General features: G+C 49.1%; 2 protein-coding genes across 4 annotated transcripts in view; both read left to right on the forward strand.

The window, feature by feature from the left end:
• The window catches only part of EFL1 (elongation factor like GTPase 1), a 339,962-nt gene that overhangs the window by 189,032 nt on the left and 129,172 nt on the right, over positions 1-21,758 (forward strand). The gene's annotated exons all lie outside the window — the stretch shown is intronic.
• Positions 1-21,758, forward strand: part of ADAMTSL3 (ADAMTS like 3) — a 143,647-nt gene that overhangs the window by 74,256 nt on the left and 47,633 nt on the right. For all 3 annotated transcript variants that reach the window (XR_006655667.2, XM_045196616.2, XM_024561776.3), the window contains exons 9-16: positions 3,235-3,392; positions 5,061-5,172; positions 7,314-7,452; positions 8,588-8,638; positions 9,301-9,505; positions 13,066-13,213; positions 14,695-14,779; positions 20,784-21,073. Coding sequence is in view for 2 of the 3 variants with exons in the window: in XM_045196616.2 (XP_045052551.2) it covers positions 3,235-3,392; positions 5,061-5,172; positions 7,314-7,452; positions 8,588-8,638; positions 9,301-9,505; positions 13,066-13,213; positions 14,695-14,779; positions 20,784-21,073 (1,188 nt within the window). In the remaining variant the exon portion in view is untranslated. The remainder of the gene's footprint in view (positions 1-3,234; positions 3,393-5,060; positions 5,173-7,313; positions 7,453-8,587; positions 8,639-9,300; positions 9,506-13,065; positions 13,214-14,694; positions 14,780-20,783; positions 21,074-21,758) is intronic.

Here is a 21,758-nt window from a genome sequence, read left to right on the forward strand (position 1 = left end):
CGTGAGTCAACCTGTCATCTGCATTATCGATATTTGCAAACTTCTGTCACAGAAGAAGCACTCAGGAGGAGCCAGTTTGGCACCTTCGGGAGAGCCAGTGGCTTTGTTAATCCTCCTCCTCAGAAACTTTTGCATCCATAACCTACATCAGAGCACCTCACCTGTCTGTGTTCTCCCACTCCTGACCCCTTTCCACAGTTGGTGCCAGAGCACCTGCTTCTACCCCCTGTGTGTGCCCCAGGGTGGGGGACCCAGAGAGCTGGAGCCTTGTGAAATAATTGGCGTAAAGATCTTTTATGATAAGCCTATGGCTCAGGGAAGAAAGGAGTGGTCTGAGTAGTTCATATGCATAAAACTGGCTCTGGCCCTTGTGGTCTCACGTGCTTGTCCCCAGAGATCTGGGCCACTGGGAGAAGTAACGGAATAGACTCGACGTTAAAAAGCAAAACACCAGACACAACTAATGGCAGAGCCATCCTTTGCTTTAGGGGAGGGATGTCACCTGATCATCCCTTCCTCCCGGGTGTTGCCTTCCCAGATTCTGACACCTCCCCACCCCCACCTGAACTCCACATGGATGAAATTTGGAGAGCCGTGACCCCGTGGGTCAGCGCCGTGGGAAAGCCCTCACCCAGCGGCGGCACCCACTGTAGGCTCTCTGAATTCAGTCAGGCCATTTGGGGCCAAGCCCGTCTAGAAACTTGGTGTTTTGCCTGTCTTCTGGGAGGATGGATTTTGCCCCATTTCACTCTGTGTTTTGCTATTGCCCGAATGCTCACCGTTTCTCCTCCTTTTTGTCAGAGGGCTCATGCATCCAGTCCGGGGCCCTCTGACTGTCTCCAGTCTCCCGTCTTTGTTTTTACTGACAACTCACTTTGTAACACTCGGCTTTATATCTTCATTGGAACTAGGAAATGAATGTAATCTCACACTTTCCAAACACCCACTGCGGTGGTGGAGACCAGGGCCAGCGTGGTTGGGGTTTTGTGAGTCTGAGAAGAGCCAGCATCATTCCCCGACCACTAATGACTCCTGCAGATCAAGGCGCTCGGGTCCAGCCTTTGAGTCGTCCCAGCGAAGCTCCCCGCCTGCCTGTCAGGGATAATCGGCGATGTCTCCCGGTGCTGGTCACGCTGTCGGTCCAGGGCTTGCATTCCTGCAGCTGCTGCCGTGGCAGGGAGAACTCCTGTGAGGCAAAACCACCAAAGCGTGTGGATTGCAGCCCCTCATGCCGGGATGTTTGCCTGGGTTTTATCAGCTTCCTGTTTCCTTTTCTAAGATCTCATTTCTTTACTTTTAGACAGAGGGGAAGGGAGGGAGAAAGAAAGGGAGAGAAACATCAATGCGTGGGTGCCTCTCGCACGCCCCCTAGTGGGGACCTGGCCAGCAACCCAACCTTGTGCCCTGACCGGTAATCAAACTGGTGACCCTTTGGTCTGCAGGCTGGTGCTCAGTCCACTGAGCCACACCAGCCAGGGCTATTGCGTCCTTTGTTTGAAATGGTTAAAGAACCTTTGAACACCAGTAATCACATGGAGATTTCAGAGCAGAAGAGGGCCTGGAGGTTGTCTGACCTGACTCCTCTGTGTGTGTGTGTATGTGTGTGTGTTGTCCTCACCTGTGTGTATGTTTTCAATGATTTTAGGGGGAAAGGAGGAGAGAGAGAGAAAGAGAAGGAGGAGGGAGAAACATTGATGAGAGAGAGAAACATTGACCGGTCGGTTGCCTCCCCAACATGCCCTGACTGGGGATCAAACCCACAACCTTTATTTTTGTGTACGAGACGATGCCCTGACCAACTGAGCCACCCCGCCAGGGCTGACTCCTCATTGTGTTTCCAGCAACAAAACCCCAGGGCAGAGACTTCGGGAGAGCGCTGGGGCCAGGAACCCAGCTGCCCTGCCATTGCCTTTCTTCACTGTGTCTCTCAGCCTCAGAGCAGGCCCCTCAGTATGGTGGCACAGACAGTGTGAGTGAAACCAAGAAGCGGGGAGGACAGGCATCACTGAAATGGAGCACAAATGCTATTTTGGTGAGATCGTTGGCGATTGTTTTTCTGCAGGACATCTAGGAAGCACTCCTGGCCCTGGCCGGGTGGCTCAATTGGCTGGAGAGTTGTTCCGTGCAGCAGAAGGTTGTGGGTTCAATCCCTGGTTGGGGCGCGTACGGGAGGCCACCGATCGATGCTTCTCTCTCTCTCTCTCTCCACTTCCTCCTCTCTCTCTAAAAATCAAGAAACGTACCCGTGGGTGAAGATTAACAAATCAATAAATGAAAAGCATTTCTGTTCACATACAAGAAAATGTGACGGAAGGGGCGGCATGCACAAGGGCAATGTTTGCCGTGATGGGACGGGCCTGGGATGAAGTGGCGCGGGCTGTGCTGAGGTCGACTCCCCAGTGTCCATACTGAACTACAGTGACGTGTGCGTGGTGCCTGGGCAGGGACAGCTGTGTCCTTTTCAGTGATGGATGAAAGATACACAGGGCCTCTCTACAGTTTTTGCAACTTCCTGCGACTCTCATGATTTCAACATAAAGTTGTTTTTTTTTAAAAAAAGAGCAAATTTAAGATTCATGGTGGTTTTGCCTAAAAGACTAGACTTAAATGGTCTGAACAGGGGATAAAATGAGTAACATAGCTTTACGCTGAGAAATGGCTACATATTCTTCCCCTTATGGCAGAAAAGGCGTCGAGGAGTTGGCTAGACCTCACGGGGCCCAGCACCCTGTCAGCACCTTGCTAACGGCCATAGAAAGCTCAGTGTCTGCAGACTGAGTCAATGTGCTGATGCTGTGTTGGTACCACATGTGATCCTACGGAATAAAACATCCTTCTGAAATAAGAATGCTTTTAAGGTAGTTCTCTCATTTAGAACAGATTTTTGGTTGCTAGATGCAGAGGTGGGGGTGGGAGAAATGGCTGAAAGTGGTCAAAATGTACAAACCCCCAGTGATAACATACGCCGGTCCCGGGGATGTCACGTACAGCGTGGTGACCACGGTTAGCAATACTGTATCGCACGTCTGAAAGTAGCTCAGAGAGAGACTGTTAAAACTTCTCACCACAAGAAACAAATTATGAGGATACCAGGTGGAAGATGTTAACTAGACTTTCTGTGGCGATCATTTCGCAACAGATACAAGGTTCGAATCTTGACGTTGCCCACTGGAGACTAATGTGATGTGATATGCCAATTATATCTCCTGTTCAAATTTTGTTTCCCAATTGTAGTTATTGAATCAAAGACGCTCCAGGGACACAAAGGGGAACACAGCTTTAGCAGTCCTGGAGTCTTTGTGATAGAGAACACCACAGTCGAGTTCCAGAGAAGCTCCGAGAGGCAAACCTTTAAGATTCCTGGGCCTCTGACGGCGGACTTCATCTTCAAGGTAGGCAGACCCTCCTCGTAGACTTCAGGCATCCAAAGCTCAGCACCTCTTGGATTTTAAAAACAATCGTGTGTTCAGTAGGAAGTCACTGATGATTGCTTTGCCACGGAGTACATCCTTAATATTTCCTTCCTGGCCTCGATTCCAGAAAATGGTGCCTCGCTTTCAAGTTCTGTCCCTAAACCTCCCTAGTTAAGAAACAAACGTCCCTTTTATGGGGAGAGATTGTTTGGGTATTTATAACCTCTAGTTACTCTGCTAGTTTCAGAGCTTCAGTTTTAAAGCTTGAGGTGGGGCGGGTAGCCATCGGTCACATAGGTATCGGTTGCCTTGAGGTAGACACTTTGGTTGACATGCTCAGACGTCATGTGCCATTCGTGGACATTGAAGCAACGTTTTGCAGAGCCCTGAAGCTTTGGCACGACGTTCTTTGACAGCAGCACTGTGCACAGAGCTGGGGCGGTGGTGACCGTCATCCGTCCTTCTGTTTGTTCTCTCGGTCCATCATCATGCATGAATCCTGTGCTCAGTGCACCTCGGGGTTTTCCTTTCGATTCCCAAGTAGTGAACACACACACACACACACACACACACAACTGCTTTTGTAAAACATGCTCTTATTTATTCTTGCACTAAGTAGGAGACATTAGTACCATGACAGAGTGGGAGAGATCACCAAAAGTGAACATTTCCAAATAATTGTTTGTTTGCAGTATACACACACACACATACGTGTGTGTGTGTATTGTGTATGGATACAATGCATATAAACACACATACCCATGAGCTATATACTTGTATTTCTACACATGCATGAGGATTCACACACATGTGGATCCACACACATGTGCACATATGCACACACATAAATGTGTGTGTGTATCCTAGATTGGCTATAGATTTATGAATTGATCATTGATTCATGGCTAATAACTTGGTTTTAGAATCTAGGTAGAAAATTACTGAAGATAATGATTTTATTTCTTTGCATCCAAAGTTGCCTATGAGAAATCTGATGCTGGTTTGATTTTTAGGTCATCATTTTATTTCTTTCTGATAATGTTTAGGATTTTCCTTTATCCTTGTTGTTGTGATTTTTAAGGGACTCAGTTCAGTCTGTAGGGAGAGGCCTTCTGCTCAGGCGCCGCCACCCGGCAGTACACTTGCCCCCAGCTGTAATTTCTGGCTCACTCGCATTCCCTTCATGTGTGTCCTGGAACGCTCACGTGCAACGCCGACCACGTGCGTGCATGCACCGGAGTGACTGTAGTTGTGCTTCGAAGGATTTTTCAGAATCATCTGCTTAAAGACGTTATTATTAAAAATGTAAGAACCTCATTTATATGCCATGCTGCAGGCAAACCCAGATTAAGTCTCCATCCCTGTTCTTGGAGGCATTCAAATGAAATGTATCCAGGAGAAAAAAAAGGGAAACAAATACACACACAAAAAAGGCCACCTGCCTTTCTGTGAACTCATTCACAGGCGTGCGGTTATCTGGAGAAAACACTCCAAGGAGACTGAAGGTATTCTGAGCCCCCTGTGTGACAAATTCAAGGGGCTGACGTGTTGGTCTGCCTGGGTGAAGTTCATGCGCCTCGTTTCGGAAGGCGTGCAAGGCATGAGCTGGTTGCACACAGAGGTATTTTCACAGCTCTCTCTGTCCAGACCAGGTACACGGTGGCCAAGGACAGCGTGGTCCAGTTCTTTTTCTACCAGCCCATCAGTCACCAGTGGAGACAGACCGACTTTTTCCCCTGCACTGTGACCTGCGGAGGAGGTGAGGGCTCAGGCTTCACCCACAAATATTCAGCGTCCTGTGTTAGAAACCGCAGGAAGTGGACTTTAAAAGGGGTGTGGTCCTGGAGAGGCCGGCCCAGCTGAAACCGGGTGTGGAAGCCAAGATCAGCGGTGGCTGGAGGAAATGAAGGGGCACCTTTGTCTGGCTGTGTGTGTGTGTGGGGGGGGTGCCTGCTATAGCCTGTCCGTTTCTGTGCACTGGCAGAACCTCAGCGCATTCGTTCCTAGCAGAGAAAGGCCACCTGCCTTCTTTCTTTCCCTCTGAGTTACTTAGCACTGCCGTGAAATTAAGGAGGAGGATTAATGGTCTCTCCTCAAATTATAAACACGTGGATGCTTCTTGTCTCCCCCTAGAAGTATGTTTCCATTTAGCACGAAGATCTTTCTTTGATTCAAGGAAGCTATAATCCCATTTCTGTTTTTGTTTGTTGAGGAAATAAAGACACACACATAAAACCCACGAGGAAAGCATTATGAAAATTTAATTATATTGGGAATCGCAGCTGCATGACTGTGGGAATGCCATTTTGGAGTTTTTGTGGGTAATCAGGAAAATTAGCTCGCTTGTCTCCAAAGAACGTGGGTGGACTTTCCTGGTCTGGCCTGTAATCATCTGGGTGGGACACCTGAGATCCGTCAGGGGGACGTGCCGCCTGACACCACGGACTTTCTGGCTGGTGTTGGCACCTTAGCGACATTTTATTGACTCTGGATTTTCGTTCTTGTGGTTTTGATTTTGCCTTTTCTAACGTACACCGGTCTGGCCTGCGCTCAGCTTCCATCCCAAGCCGTGATGTGTAGAAAGCTGTCTAGCGGTTTATAAAATCCGATTCCTCTCAACCATCAGGCCTGTGAGTGTATTTTTAGATCTTTAGACCAATTGGCTGAGGCTGAGAACTGTTTTTTTTTTCCCTCTGAAGAGCTCATTCTGGTTTTTAAAAATGACGTTAAAACCATCCTGAAAACTTAACATGATACTGATGTGGTGACAGGAAACCTGGAATCAGGTATTTCAGGAGACAGAAGCGTCACTTTGCGAGTTGTTTTTTATATGCACAGCCCTTGTCCATTTGGGATGCTCCATTTCTGCAGAGACAGTGCAGAATGAAGGTCACAGAATCAGGAGTAGGTCTTCATCCCTTTGCCCTTTGAAGTCCTGTGAGGCAGAGGGAGAGACCTGGGGGAGGAGGGATTTTGTTCTTCCCCGTAGTGCAGACGATGCGTAATCCCCAGCTAGAGATGGTGAGGGGCATTGGAAGTGCCTGGGACAGCAAGAGAATGACAGGTTTCCGCAGGTAATGGAATCTTGTGCGGCAGGCAGAAATAGCCACCCTCAACAGTGGAAGGCTGAGGGAGGGAAGGAGCCAATAGACCAAGCTGGAAAACACAGTATCGAAAATGTGTAACATGAAGGGAACAAAGTAGCAAATAGAACAAGACTAAAAAGGGGCCCTACAGGCCCCTTTTTAGCACAGTAGCAGAAATGTAACCGTTGAGTGAGAAAAGTAGCAAACACAACAAGATTGAAAACAGTATTACTTATCTAGTTGAAACAGATGCACACACTACAACATTGTGGGCGGTATGGGGAAGAGGGACGTGTAAGGAAGTGGGAGGGGCTTGGGCAGTTCTGTGAGGGTGGTGAGACATGGCAGGGCACTCAGGGAAACAAATAACTAACCTCCTGCCCCCAGGTCTGATAATTTTTAAAAAGGATTTAGTTGTAATAGCTTAGACTGTTAGAATCCGTCGTTCTCACTCTGAGTTGTCTTAGAAGAACCTGAGCATCTTTGTAACAAAACAAGCAAACTGATTCCTGGACCCAGACACGGTGTGTCTGAGTTAATGGGACCGTGGAGGGACCTGGGTGTCTGTGTCCACTTGGTTACATTTCTGCTACTGTGTTTCCAAGGGTGTTCTGCTTGCTCCTTTTCTCCCTCAGCCTTACGTTTTTGAGGGCTGCCCTGGCGGCGCTGCTGTCCCCACGTGGTTCAGTGACACAGCCAGGGCTGAGCATCCGTGAGTTGAGTTCCTTAAAGAGGGAAAACAATGTGCGGGGAGCGATAACTTTGCTGAGGAAAGCGGATGCACTCCTCAGACTCTCCTTTTCTCCCGTGGCAGGTTATCAGCTTAATTCGGCCGAGTGTGTGGATACCCGCCTGAAGAGGGTGGTTCCTGACCACTACTGCCACTACTACCCCGAGAATGTGAAGCCCAAGCCCAAACTGAAGGAATGCAGCATGGACCCTTGTCCATCCAGGTTTGCGCCATTGCCCACTCTTCTACTTCCAAAAGCCACGAATCAGCTACAGCCCAGGAGGCTCCCTCCTGGGAGCAGAGCGAGCCCTTTGCCTTGTCCAACTGAGAGCCCACGCTGGGGCAGGTGCCTGTGTTCGCACGGGCCGCTGCCGTGGTCCCCAGGAGTTGGCTCCCCGGTCCCCTCAGCCTGAGCTCTGTCTCTCGCTGCGGACGGTGTCCCTGAGCCGTGATATTTCATCCTTTCTAAGGGACCTCTGTGGGCATCAGCTCCATCTGCACTGTCTAGGATCTCTTCACCCACGTGCCATGTCTGGTCCATCTGCCGGTCAGCAGGGTCTGTAACCTGCCCTTTAAGCTTTTACATGTGTCACCTGTGCCTATGCGTGTACTTCAGAGACGTTCCCCTTACATTCAGGGTGAATGATGCTGTGCAAGGGGGTCACCTGTGTTCATGCCGAAGCAGGAAAGCTGTGCGGAAACTCTCCTCTTGCCTAACTGAGTACCTGCTGACTTGGATTGCCTGGGGAAGCTTCCTGGCTTTGCTGCAGTATCTTAAAATAACGGCACGGTATCGAGGCCCAGACACCTCCCCCCCCCCCCCCCCCACCCAGTGTCTGCCAGCTGGCCGAGGCGGAGGTGTGCGAGTGGAACAGGAAGCGTGCTCGGAGGATTTCATTTCCTATCACTAACCTGCCTGTTTCCTGTAACCTCGCAATTATTAATAGAGACCTTCACCAGGGATACGTTCTGTGAAATGAAATGGTTTTCTGAAGACCTACATCTATGACAGTGTGGTAATATCATCAACGTATTTTATCAGCATAACCTTGTTGAATGATAAACAAGGAATAGATACATTGATCCAAATAAGGAGAAACTTTCTCTTTTGATTAATACATGTCACTAGTTCCCTTTTCTTTACTTTCATATGGACCTGGGGGTGGTGTATGTCAGAGATGTTTCTGTAAATGAAGAAGATGGTGGCTGAATTTGGGAAAACAGTGCACAGCACTTTGCATGCTTAGCTTTCAATTTGGAAGAGCTTCATCTCATGGGATGTTGAATTGCTGTTGGTCAATTTAACCAGTGTGTTCATGGCTTTAGAAATGACGGTGTCACAACGGTTTCATTTGCAGTGATGGATTTAAAGAGATCATGCCCTATGATCACTTCCAGCCTCTCCCTCGGTGAGTGACATCATTCCTTTTTGTATTTTGCTCCAAGTTGTTTGCAAGGAATGGCTGTATCTGTAGCGAGAGTCTGGAATGCCAGAGGGATAGACGGCAGACCCCGTGCCGGGAGCACAGGGAACACCGACTTCAGTGCAGTAACAAGAAGGGCCTTTCCGCGAACTCGATGGAATAGGCTGCCTCCGGCGTTGGTGTCCCTGCAGGTGTGGGGCAGGTCCTACCTGCCTGGGGTTTCAGAGGGACCCCCGCGTTGCCGGTGATCAGAATTTGAATCCCTGTTTCCACCTAGGCGAGTAGCATGGTCCTTTGTGACTTGGACTTTCTGTGACTCTCTAGTCATAGTGCCCCGCAGTATTTTATAGTTGAGAGACAGCGGGCGGATGCTTGCACACTCTGTGTTTAGTTAACTTGACCCTCGCCAAGGTCCCACGAAGGGTAACAAGGACAGGTGGGTTGTTCCCACTCTACAGCAGCCTTGGGGTCAGAGGAGTGAGGTACCTGTGACTGTGGGCCGTGTGTGACCATGAAGACTCATGTTGTAACCCTGCAGGCCCCGTGCCCTCTGAGCTGAACAACAAGTGTTGCTATCCTTTGTGCGGACTTGAAACAGGCGTACCAACTACCAATAAATAATGTGCCGTCATTTGTTTGCTTTTGAGCTGGGAACATAACCCCTGGACGGCGTGCTCGGTATCCTGTGGCGGTGGGACTCAGCGGCGGAGCTTCGTCTGCGTGGAGGAGTCCCTGCACGGGGAGGTGCTACAGGTGGAGGAGTGGAAGTGCATGTATGCCCCCAAGCCCAAGGTCATGCAGACCTGCAACCTCTTCGATTGCCCCAAGTGGGTCGCCATGGACTGGTCTCAGGTGAGCCGGGGCCACAGGTGGGCCGCTGCCCTGACATCCAGCTCGTCGTGAATATTGGCTGCGGGGTCATTGGCTCTTTTTGTTAAGTAAGAACTTTTTTTTAAATGATTTTGTTTTTTTATTTATTTTTCGAGGGAGGGGAAGGGAAGGAGAAAGAGAGGGAGAGAAACATCAATGTGTGGTTGCCTCTTAGGCACCCCCTACTGGGGACGTGGCCCACAACCCAGGCATTTGCCCTGACTAGGAATCGAACTGGCGAACCTTTGGTTTGCAGCCTGAGCTCAACCCACTGAGCCACACCAGCCAGGGCTTCATTGGTTCTTTTTGGTTCACATTTCCCCTTAAAAAAAAAAAAAGGTTTAAAAAATTACATGTACCTTCACATATATTTAGATTGAGACCTAAACTTAATTTTATCACAAGTTTAAATTAAGAAAACATCAAAAAAGGTCATTGCTAACATGCTGATGTTTTAAAATCATGTGTTAAAGCATTTTTTAAAAAAGTGTGTCCACTGGAATGTCAGTGATTTCTAGTCTTTCTGTCTTTCACTTAAAAAACATGTGAACAAGTTCTTGAAGAATTGGTGTTTTTTGCATTTTTCCCTCTTGAACTCACATTTTCAATCCACTCTTTTCACAGTTATTCTAATTAATATGCTTTTATGCTTTGAAGTCTTATTGATTGTTCCCCAAGAAAATGTATAGCAATGAAAATTAATTTATTTTAATTTCCCATAGCTGAAAAGCTTCAAGTATTAAAAAATGTGCCTGTGGGTTAAGTTACTATTATAATATTTAACTTTAATACATAATCAAAAGAAATGAATATATTTTAAGTTTTATTAAATCATTATTACACATAAAAAGTAAATTTTCGTCTGAAATCAGTCTTTCCAGAAAATGAGTGAGCTTTAACAATTAGTCTGTTTTCAGACCTGGGATCACAATGATCGTGTTCTTAGTTTTACTGTTGATTTCTCCTTTCATTTTGTTTTGCATTTATTCACTTCTGAGGATAAGGTGCTCCCGTAGATACACAGGCTGAGCCAAGGGGATTGGATCAGAGCAAGGTCCTTCTCTGAGCTCCTGAGTTACGTGCGGAAAATCACGCTGTGATCTAGCGTCGAAAATCCATGTCACCTCTGCAAGCTGCAGAGCTCGTGTCCCGCTCTCAGAAGCCATGTCCATGTGGTTTGTGTGGGCTTTAGCGCCGTGATGGCAGCACCCACAACCCCAGGATGCCATCACCGCATCGCCAAAACTCCCATACATTCTCAGTGGTGGGAAGTGGCTGGCACTGCGGAAATGTTTGGCTCCAAGGAGGAGTTTTGAAATGTCAGCTCTGACAGCATCGTCGGGGCTGCGCAGGAGACACAGGCCTTTGGATCGGCCACTTCTGGTCGCATTACACCTCATAACCATATTTTCTTTCTCTCTGGGCAGACTTTTCCCTTTCTTGGCCGGTGTAAACCCCCCTGTCCAGATCATATAGATTTCAAATTGATAAATGTGGGGTAGGTGAGTCAGTGTCCCAGAAGTGTGGTCTAACCTCACACCTCCCTCCATCCTTACAATATTTGTTATAAGAGTGGCCGGAGGAAATGACAGAGGTTTCCTGGGGTCCTGCCCTCCGTGGGGATGTGCATGCCCTAGGAAAGACCTCTGTCGCCTCTGAAACTCACCTGTAACCCTACAGATGGCAGGAGGGCCACAGGAAGAACCCCTGAGCTTTATGAAGCCATGGCAGAGTCGTGGTTTTGGCAACAGGAGTCTCTGGGGTGGAATTCCACTCTGTATCTCAGGGACCATTTGAAGAAGGCCCTTGGGTGGTGGGATGTGTCCATCTGTTCAGTGCGAGGTGTGTGGGGAGGGTGGGTGAGGCCGCACCTGCAGGACTCTTCCTCTCCCATGGGTGGATCCAGAATTAGGGAGTCCTGAGCTTAGGCAGTTTGGAGGTGACTCCTTAAGAAAAAAGAACAGCCCTGGCTGGTGTGGCCCAGTGGATTGAGTGCTGGCCTGCAAACCAAAGGTCGCCGGTTCAATTCCCCATCAGGGCACCTGCCTGGGTTGTGGGCCAGGTCCCCAGTTGGGGGCGCATGAGAGGCAACCACACATTGATGTTTCTCTCCCTCTCTTTCTCCCTCCCTTCCCCGCTCTGTAAAAATAAATAAACAAAAACCTTTCTTAAGAAAAAAAGAATAGAAAACACAAATATTGGGTATGTAAGTAAATTGTATTTAGAATAAGAAAAGAAATTTAAAAATGTTTTAAAGCTGGCAACAACCCTAATGTAAACTCTGGACTTCAGTTAATAAGAATGCATCAGTAATTTTGGTTCGTTGGTGATGACACCCAACCCCCCTAAAGCAAGGTGTTAGTAACAGGGGCGATGTATGCGGGGTGAGGAGGCCTAGGGGATCTTTGAACTGGCTGCTCAATTTGTCTGTAAGCCTAAGATGCTCCTAAAAATTAAGTCTATTAATTTTTAAAAGAACATACACCCGCTAACATATCCTCACTAACATGCAGATAAATTGAAAAGACATGTTAGGTTTTCACAACATGAAAATACTCCTTTCAGGACCAAGAGTACCTTCTACATGAAAAACAAATCACTCAAGAAAAAAACTGGCAGCATAATCTTCACATGTGTTCAGAAAAAATAGCATAATGTTTTTATTAATTTTAACTGCCTGAGAGGCACATAGTATTTTTTCCTAAACTTTTTGACAACAGCTTTGGAAGACCAACGGCTGTAGCTGGAAGAGAAAGACAACCCCCAGGCGTGTCTGATCGCAATTTGATATTTTAAAGTGATAGTTGAGAAAATGCTCTTTCCTCTTCACAAACGGTTTTGGATAATGTCCTGTAAATTTTTAATCAGATTTGAGGAAACCGAAGTTTCCTTCCTGTTGGAGCGGGAAGAGTTCAGGGAACTCCAGCTTTTCTTGCACTGTGACCCCACCTTCTGTGATTAACATGCACGCACACCGGCAGTTTTCACCCTTTTCCATCTCGTGGCATGCACGTCAACTCATTGTAAAACCCTGTGGCACACCAAAACCACATTTTTTGCCAATCTGACAAAAAAAAAATGTTTTTTGCTGATCTGATTGATTTACAAAAGATAATGAATAGTAATTACCTACCCTTTTTGCTCCAAAGTGTCTTTTTTTAAAAATTGGGTGCCTGTACTTGTTCATAAGGCTTTTTGGTACCAAGAATTAACCAACCAGATGCAACTTGGTCACATGATGTGCCCAATAAGACGCAAGTCTGTTGTATGACCTGTATGTTTACGGTTCAATGCCAGGCATCCTCACCGACGGCTGTTGCTGTGTTGGCTGCTGCCATTTTCCTCTTTGACAATGTAAGGGAAAAGAGCTCAGGGCCCCTGGCTGAACAGGCAGGTACGGCATGTTTTAAACATTCTTGCGCCGCACCGGTTAACGATCGCTGACGTAGGCAGTGGCTTCTCCTCCTTTGCACGAGACACGAAGCCTTTGTGGATCTCCTCGTGAGCAAGAATGACATCAGCTTCTCTTCTCCCCTTTGAAGTGCACGGTGACCTGCGGCCGAGGCCTGCGGTACCGGGTGGTGCTATGCATCAGCCACCACGGCCAGCACGTGGGCGGCTGCAACCCGCAGCTGAAGCTGCACATCAAAGAAGAGTGCGTCATTCCCGTCCCGTGCTACAAACCCAAAGGTAGGTCGGCGGTGCGTCTCGTTCTGATGCACTTCAGCTTACTAGCTTCCTTGTAAAGTTGTTGGACTCACAGATGTCAAGAGGCCTAGAGAGGGAAGCTGCACCTCAGGCTTTAATGGGTCCAGGGGGAGTACAGAGCTCTGGTCGATTCAGCCCGTATTCTCAGGGCACATACAATAATTTGATGCAGTCTCTGCCTTGAAGAAAAAATGGGAAAGAGGGTGAAGGGGAAGAAGAGCAGGAAGTTCTTACTGTTGTCTGTTCCCTGGTGTTTCATACTTGCCTCCCACTGAGAGGTGCATTTCCCGAGGGAGGGATGACGTGGTATTTGTCGGGTCCTGCTGCCTGCCCCGGAGTGAATGAAGACTTTCCGTTCCCGGTCTAGACCTACAGATCCATTTAGAATTTCTTTTTTGGTCCCATTGGTCCCGCATGTGTTGGCCGAAATGGGTAGCATCCACGGGTAAGATGCCTTAGCATCATCCCTTGGACATACGTCCCTCTCTGTATGTGACTACACAGTTCCCTCGATGCCAGCCAGGTACTACCAACCCTTACAACACGCAGTTTCTTTCTGGGAGTGGAAAAAGGGTTATTCGCACCTGTTAGAGCTGAGGGTTTCTCCTTCGTGCATTCGGAGAGGATGGTACAATTCCCCTTTGTTATTTCTCTGTTTGTGATGCACACCCGTCATCTCGTTATCAGCTGGTCAGCGACTATTTATGTGAGGATGTGTGTCTCCCAGAAAAGTCACAGGTTGCCATGCAAGGGACAGAGACTGATTCTGTGCCTTCCTCACTGACGCCTCTTCTCCTTCCTTCTTCACTCTGGGGTGTCTCCACGGCCACTTGGCTGGTGTCCTGTGGTTTCCCTGCAGCAGCCCCAAATTATTTCCTTTCTCACTTTATCACTAGACTGTTTCTTCCTTTGCATCTTGGGGGGGTTCAGAGGATAGCAGGGGCCCCAGCTCGCCCTGCGTGGGAGCTGTCACTGGCAATGGCCTCCCCAGCACCGACAGCAGCAATAAAGTTTTGAGTAAACCACAGCACAGACGCTCCGCCTCCCAACCGTTGTGTTATTTGTGTTTCTCTCTTCAATTCGCCACTCGACGGGCAGAAGGAGTCTGTGGCAGGAGAAAGTCAGCTGATGCGGGGGAAGTGAGACCTTTAATGTGCCAACAGCACGTTGGTATGAATTTATCAGAGGCATTTTTGTGTTAACTTGGAGAGTATATGCGACTGGGCCATGGAGCCGTTTGGTGCCTTTAGATTATGTGTTAATGTAAAAAATTCTATGACGGTCATTTTTGGTTCAGTCCAGAAGCCCCCTCTTGTCCTGTGGCAAAGGACTCGGTTGCGTTGGAGAAGCGTGACCTCTGTATGGATGACGTTTTCAACCAGTCAGGGCCACGTATCCAGCTCCCTGGGTGATTCACGGTCATTACGCTTGTTGTTTATGTCCTTTTTTTTCCTTTTTCTTAGAAAAAAGCCCCGTGGAAGCTAAACTGCCTTGGCTGAAACAAGCGCGGGAGCTGGAAGAGATGAGAATAGCAACAGAAGAACCAGCGTGAGTCCAAGGGGCTTTTATGGGAGCGACCCCGGCACCACCAGTGAACACGATATGTGTAATTTTTGTCCTCACTGCAGTTCAGGGAAGCATTTCAAATCCACGCAGCGTGGCTGTGCAGACTCCAGAGAGCCGGGGCTGGCAGGAAGTCTTCTGTTTCACAATTCAGCAGCCCTGATCTGGCAGGATCTGGGAGAAGCACACAAAAAAACAGTCTTAACTCCGGGCAGACCCAGGGGTCTGTTACAACGGAGAAACGGGTGATCGTTCCTGGATCTCAATTAACACGCAGGATTTCACCAAGCAATAAACACGTGGTTAGGTCATGGCCGGTCTCTGTAAAAACAGTTGCGTTGAAATGTATCAGGGCAACCCGAGCAGTTACCAGGTGATACCCCAAGCTGTGATGCCCGGGGGCAGCGGAGAGAACAGGGGGCTCCCAAGCATGCAGCCTGGAACCACGGCGTTAGACTATGTGACCTTAGACAAGTCTTGAATAGCTGTGTGGCTCATTCTTCGGGTTGGGTTTAATCTCTTCAGGGCCCATTCCCACTCAAAAATCCAGTGGCTTCCATCTGCATGTGACTTGGGACATCTGGATAAGTGGAAATTGAGAATTAAGAGTCAATTGAAGAACCACCCCTGGAGGCAGAGGTAGAGGAGCCGAAAGAGAGCAAGAAATCCAAGGCGCTTGGAGGTCCGGCCAGGCAGCTGGGTTGACTAGAGCGTCATTGCCAGATGCCAGGGTTGTAGGTTCCATCCCCGGTCAGGACACACACAGGAGTCGACCAATGAATGGATAAAAACGTGGAACAATAGTGTACGTCTTTCTCCCTCTTCATTCTCTCCCCCCCTCTAAAATCCATTAAAAAATAAGTGGCAACGAAACAAAGCTGCTCCAAGACCCCTAGGAGTCTAGGGGAATGCCAGCACCGTTGACGGACTTGTGTGATGGGACCGGGGCCCCGTGTCAGACACGCGAGGCTTTGCTACCCTCCGCAATGGGCAGAGTCACCCGCAGACAGGTCGCTGTGTGTGATTGGCGAGATGTCTCTTCCATCGAACCAAAATGGGCCTCCTTCAGTTTTCTGCTTTCTGAAACAGGAAAAAACAAAACCCCAAAACAGACCTATGCCTCATCCCGGGTGGCACGTTTTCACAGAATTGGAGAAAGCCGGGTCCCAAGAGCGTGGTCTTTCCCAAGCTCATCGTTCGTAGCCCTGTCAGAGAGCCAGTGGTTTTCATGGGGGTTGGTTTTTAGATCCCTTACCCACCTCAGCGCTCTTCTCAGATCACAGCCTCCTTTGTCAGCATCCCTTTTACCTGTGGTCCCGTGAGCCCCTGGGGACTGCAGGTCCCTGCTCCTTGAAGGGAAGTCATGCCTCTAGAGGTGCAGGCCTGGGGCCTTGGCCCGCCATGCCCATGACATGGGCTTCTGCGCCTGGACCGCAGAAGATGTTGTGGATGCCGTAAGGTGAGTGTCCCTGGAGTAGCTGATGGAAGAGAGAAGAGTGTTGGGCCCACCAGGGATGCTTGGATATCCAGAGGCAGCCTGGGAACTGGAAGGAGCAGACGTCTTGAACTGAGGAAGACGTGGCCCTGGGAAGGCTGCTTGTTGGGAAGACCACGGAGGGGCACATCCACGAGCACTGCGACCTCACAGAGAGCCATGGGACGATGGTGAGGGCTGAGGAAGGGCCGTTCGGTTTGTCCGTGGAGAGCCACTCGCAGTGAATTCCTGAGCATCACTCAGAGGGCAGAGAAGTAATGTGGAAGAGACTGGAGACGTAGATTCCCAATCCGCAGGACATGGGGCAACGGGTGTTTGACTATGACCAGTGAGCACTGTTAGTCCAGTTGACAGGAAGCAGTGGTGGGTGGCATGTGTTTGGCTGCTTTCCACTTGACGCGAGGGCAGTCTTAAACGTATGAAAAGGATGATAAGGATTTTAGACACATCAGTCAGTTAACGTCTCCACACCGCCCAGCAGTACAAGGCAGGTGTTAGGCTCATGGCTCCATGAACTCTTGTCCAGCCCTGAGCTTGGGTGATTCTGTGGGAGAAGGAACCTACGGACAAAAAGGGGTGTGCCTGGAAGGGAGTGTGCAGGGGTCCTCACGGAGGGTCCTAGGGTTCCCAGTCTAGAGCGATGTGTCCCACCGGGGTCTCTTGTTCTCAAACAACACTGTGTCCCCCGTGCACCACTGACTTTGCCTTCTCCCAGCCCCTGGGGATCCCCGCTCTACCTTTGGTCCCTACACAGGTGTCACCAGCATTTTTAGCAAAGCATCCCAGGAAACTTTGGGGGGTGCATCCAAGCTTGGGGACCACTGGGTCAGATAGGGTCCCTTTCAGGGTCTGAAAGACTGTTCAATTTATTGACTTGGAAAAGGGTGATGTTGTGTAGCTGCCGTGGGTTTGGGCCCCCTTCTCATTCCCGGCCTGCATTTTCCATCAGCCCCACCTGACCTCGCTGGGGGTGCCTTCCCCTGCGCATTCCCCGGGCAGAGCTCTGTGTCCTTTGCTCCTGCACGACCCCACTCCCTTGTCCCCGGCAGGTAGGCGGAGCCCACAGCACCTGTGCCCGGCTGAGCGGCTGCCCCCCCCACCTTCGCCCTTTTCCTCTGTCACTCTCCCCAGGCTGGCAGTTCCAGGCCTGTTCCTGGCTGTCTGGTGTGAAGTTTACAGTTCCCTCCCTCCCCTTCTGATGGCTCATTCCCTCAATTTCCGAGCAAAACCGCAACATAGCTCAGCTTCCAGTTCATCCTTTTATTAGCACTGTCTTTTGTGGTTTGGGGATGCTTCCTTGTTGACAACGAAGGAAAAGATGAACAGAGCCGTATTTCCAACCCCCCGAGGACAGCCGGCCAAACCTGCCCGGGGGAAGATAAATATTTCTGCTTCTGTGGTTTACCGTGGCCGGGCTCTGAATTTACGTAGGGAGTGCATGCTCAAAAGGCACTTTTTTCCCCCTTTTTTAAATTAGGAAAATAAAAATGATAGCTTATAAAGCTAAGCCAAGGAAACAGCAGTTCTGACCTTCTTAGCTTTCAGCTGTGGAATGTGTTGAGAGTTGGTATGGCTCCTCATTGTTTTAAAAGTTCTTCCCTGGAGCCTTTGTCGTTTTGGTGGGGTTCAGAGGGGAGGCCCCCTCTCCCGCCTCCCACGCATGAAAATTGAGGACATAGGACAGATGGAGAATGAATGCTTCCTGTACTTCCTTCTCTGGTCTGTTAGTGTCTCCATTTGTGGAACTCGCAATTGCTGAAATCCACTTAGGTTGCATTTTGGGAATCTGTTTTACGAACAGACACGGGAATAACCACTCACAGTGTGGACTTCTTGGGTGTCAGGCCTTGTGCTGGGTGTTCCCCGTGGGTTAATCCGTTTCGTGCTTACAAGGACCCCATGAGGGGGCGTTGTTAGTGTCCTCACTGTAGGGAGGAGGAGACCCGGGGTCACAGAGGTGAAGACATGGTCCCACATCTCAGAGCTGGTAAGTGGCAGCCAGTGACTCTGGCGGGGGACACTGGAGAGAACCCCACTTTGATGTCAGGTGACCCAATTCAGGTCTCGCCCATCCTGGGGTTCATGTGATGGGGACACAGAGAAGGCAGCGATTACCTGATGGTACTGTGAGGTGTACAGGTCAGGGACGGCTTCCCGGGAGAGAGGGGCCTTGACCTGCAGTTTTGAGGTGCACACGGTGTCAGAAGAACTGCGTGTCGGGGACTGGGGGCTGCATGCAGGGCAGCTGGTCCCTGTGGCCGTACCTGGGTGCTGAGGCACCGAGTGTGGAAGAGAGGGGGTGACAGTGGCCACCAGGACTCAGCTGGGAAAGTAAGCAGGTCTTGGAGGCAAACCTCTGGTGACGCATCTCAGATTTACACTTTTTAAAAAATTCTATACATCATCCACGATGCTTGTCCACTGACGTCTCTGTTTTTAAAACGAGTGCATTGAAAAAGCTTTCTTTATTCCCAACTTACTTCCTGAGAGCTCCTGCCTTCAGTTATTAAACAGTGGGATTGGGAGCCAGGAAGCCTGGTGTTTCTCTGTGGGGCTCACGTATGGTGGTGGTGTTTCCTGTTTGCTGGTGGGGACGTGCCGCTGTGGGCGACTGTGGTGGAGCTTTGTCTGGGGCAGGTGGTTGGTGACTCCAGGAGACCCTTACAGCCCCATCTTTCGAGATTTTTTTTAAATCCCCACCTGAAGGTGTTTATTGATTTGAGGCGGGGGGTGGACATCCATGCGAGAGAGAAACGTCGAGCAGTTGCCTCCCACATGTGCCTGACCGGGGATCAAACCAGCAGCCTTTTGGTGAATGAGACAGATGATGCCTCAACCAACTGAGCCACCATCCAAGGCCCACCGACTGATGATTTTAAACATCAGGCCTTGTAATTGGGTCATACACCAACATCCCAGCAGCATTTTCTGGAATTATTTATGCCACATTACCCCTTGAATACAGGGCTACCATCACTTATATTTCAACAATGCACCCCATAGCTCCCCCCTAGGAATTCACAGTAGGCTTTCATACATCATGCTCTTTGGGAAAGTGTTACAGGAAATAAACCTTTTGAACATTATTGGGCCCAAACTTTCCTAAACTGACTCTGTCCCTGAACACCTCTTTCCCTGCTGATTGTTAATACCCCGAGCTGTAAGTGTTGCCTCAAGGTCTCTAACATATACACGGTCCCTACCGAATCCGTTTCTCTTTCAACTCAGGGCGGGAATCAGTGCGCGTCTTCTGTAAAGGGCCAGACGGTGAAGATTTTGGGCTCCGCCCGCCAGTCAGCGTCCGTTGCAAAGACTCAACTCGGCCGTGGAGCACAGGGGCAGCCAGGCTCTGCTCCAATAAACTCTTGATCATGGACCCTGAAACTGGAATTTTATGTACTCTTCACATGATACAAAATATTATCCTTTCTTCTCCCAGCCATTTAAAACTGTAAAATTCCATCTTAGCCTGCAGGCTGTACAGATACCGGTGGGCTGGATTTGGACTTGTGGCTGTAGGTTGACGACCTTGATTCAGTGGGTAATAATTCAGGATGAGGCATAAATGCTTCATTCAGCTGGGTTGTGCTGTTCCTTTCCTGTTTTCTAAGAGCCTCAGATGCTTAGTGTATATTTATATGTTACAGGGAAGAGAATTTAAAGCTTCATCTGCTCTGCAGAAAGCATTGCTCAGCCTACACTGTGGTTTCTAAATATGTATTTGAGACAGTTGAATAATCCCTGCATATTAACAAAGGAGAAACTGGATAAAGATTTGTTGACTAAATATTGGTGAAAATACGCTTGTTATAAAAGAAATCAGATTAGAAGTTATTGCTACAGAACTGTTTCTTTATTACCAAATCTTTACTGATTTTAATTTTTTTAATTGTTTCCATTAAACAATTAAATGAAGTGAAAGTGAAACATTCAAAGTGAAACAATTTTTAATTGTTTCCATTAAACAATTAAATGAAGTGAAAGTGAAATGAAGGGGAAGTGAAACATTTCGTAACTTTTTTTATTTCAAAGATTTTAATTTATTTATTTTTAGAGAGAGGGGAAGGGAAGGAAACATCAATGTGTGGTTGCCTTTCCTGCGCCCTCTACTGGGGACCTGGCCCACAACCCAGGCATGTGCCCTGACTGGGAATCGAACTGGTGACACTTTGGGTCGCAGTCCAGCACCCAATCCACTGAGCCACACCAGTCAGGGCTTTGTTACCACATTTTAACGGTGTTATGCGAATACCAGAGCACAGGATTTGAATTATAGAATGGATGCAAAACTGTAGTTTCTCTGTGGTGAGATGTTCTCTGTGTTGCTAATAAGATTTGAAAATTTCTGAAGTACATCATCGAACATCCACAAATGCCTCGCATTCCTAGTGGATTGGATTCCGTCTGAACGATGCTGTTGTTCCCATCGCACAATGCTTGTCACGCTTCCTTCAGTGGCCGGCACCTCACGATTACCTCCCTGGTTCTCCGCAGGTTCATCCCGGAGCCCTGGTCAGCCTGCAGTACCACCTGTGGGCCAGGTGTTCAGGTCCGAGAGGTCAAGTGCCGTGTGCTCCTCACGTTCACGCAGGTGGAGACGGAGCTGCCCGAGGAGGAGTGTGAGGGCCCCAAGCCACCCACCGAGCAGCCATGCCTCCTCCAGGCCTGCGAGGACAGCCCCACCGCCCTCAGGCTGGATGTGTCCCTCCGTGAGACAGACAGCGAGACGACTTACCACTGGGAGTACACGGGGTTTACCCCTTGCACAGTGACGTGTTTGGGAGGTACTGGACCCTTTGCTTCAGGGGCAGGGATGTGTGTGCTTTGAGATCTTCCTAAATGGGGTTAAGCAAATATGCAAACGAGCAAAAGTGTACAGGAGGTTAAGTCATTCGAATAACTGGAAACGGTGCCTTTCCTTCTGCTTATTTTTTTGTGATTATTCTAGAAAGAGAAAGGATAGTGGGACTGTATCCTGACCCCATAAAAAGTTATATTCTTTGGCCTAAACAGCTGCATAACAGAGACAGGGAACGAAGTCACTGATACCGTGGAGGATTCAGGGAGGACGGCAGAGCTGGTAGGCTGAGGCAGTCTTGTGCTGGAGGCAGCCCTTGGTCAGACACCAGCCTCAGGAAGCGTTTAGGTTCATGGCCACTTTGAAAGGCTGCCGTTGATAGAATCACTGTTTCATCTAGGACTGTCATTTCAGTTCCGCTCCTGAAGGGAGGCCCACTCCAGCCGGGCACGCTGGGTCCTTGGACCTCAGCACCCCCCTTGGAGTTGCCCAAGGAGAATGACCAGCAAGTTCCGACCCCACTGGGCAAGTCTTGAGCCTTTGTCTTTGGAGCTCAGTGCAGCTGGTGTGATGGGAGCCGCTTCTGTGCCCACGGAGCTGGCCCCAGCCAGGATGGCTCACCCTCTGGGATGACTTTTCTTCCCCCATAAACAGCTTTATGATCATATAAT

The sequence above is a fragment of the Desmodus rotundus genome, chromosome 10 (assembly GCF_022682495.2).
Source record: "Desmodus rotundus isolate HL8 chromosome 10, HLdesRot8A.1, whole genome shotgun sequence".
Classification (NCBI taxonomy): Eukaryota; Metazoa; Chordata; class Mammalia; order Chiroptera; family Phyllostomidae; genus Desmodus; species Desmodus rotundus.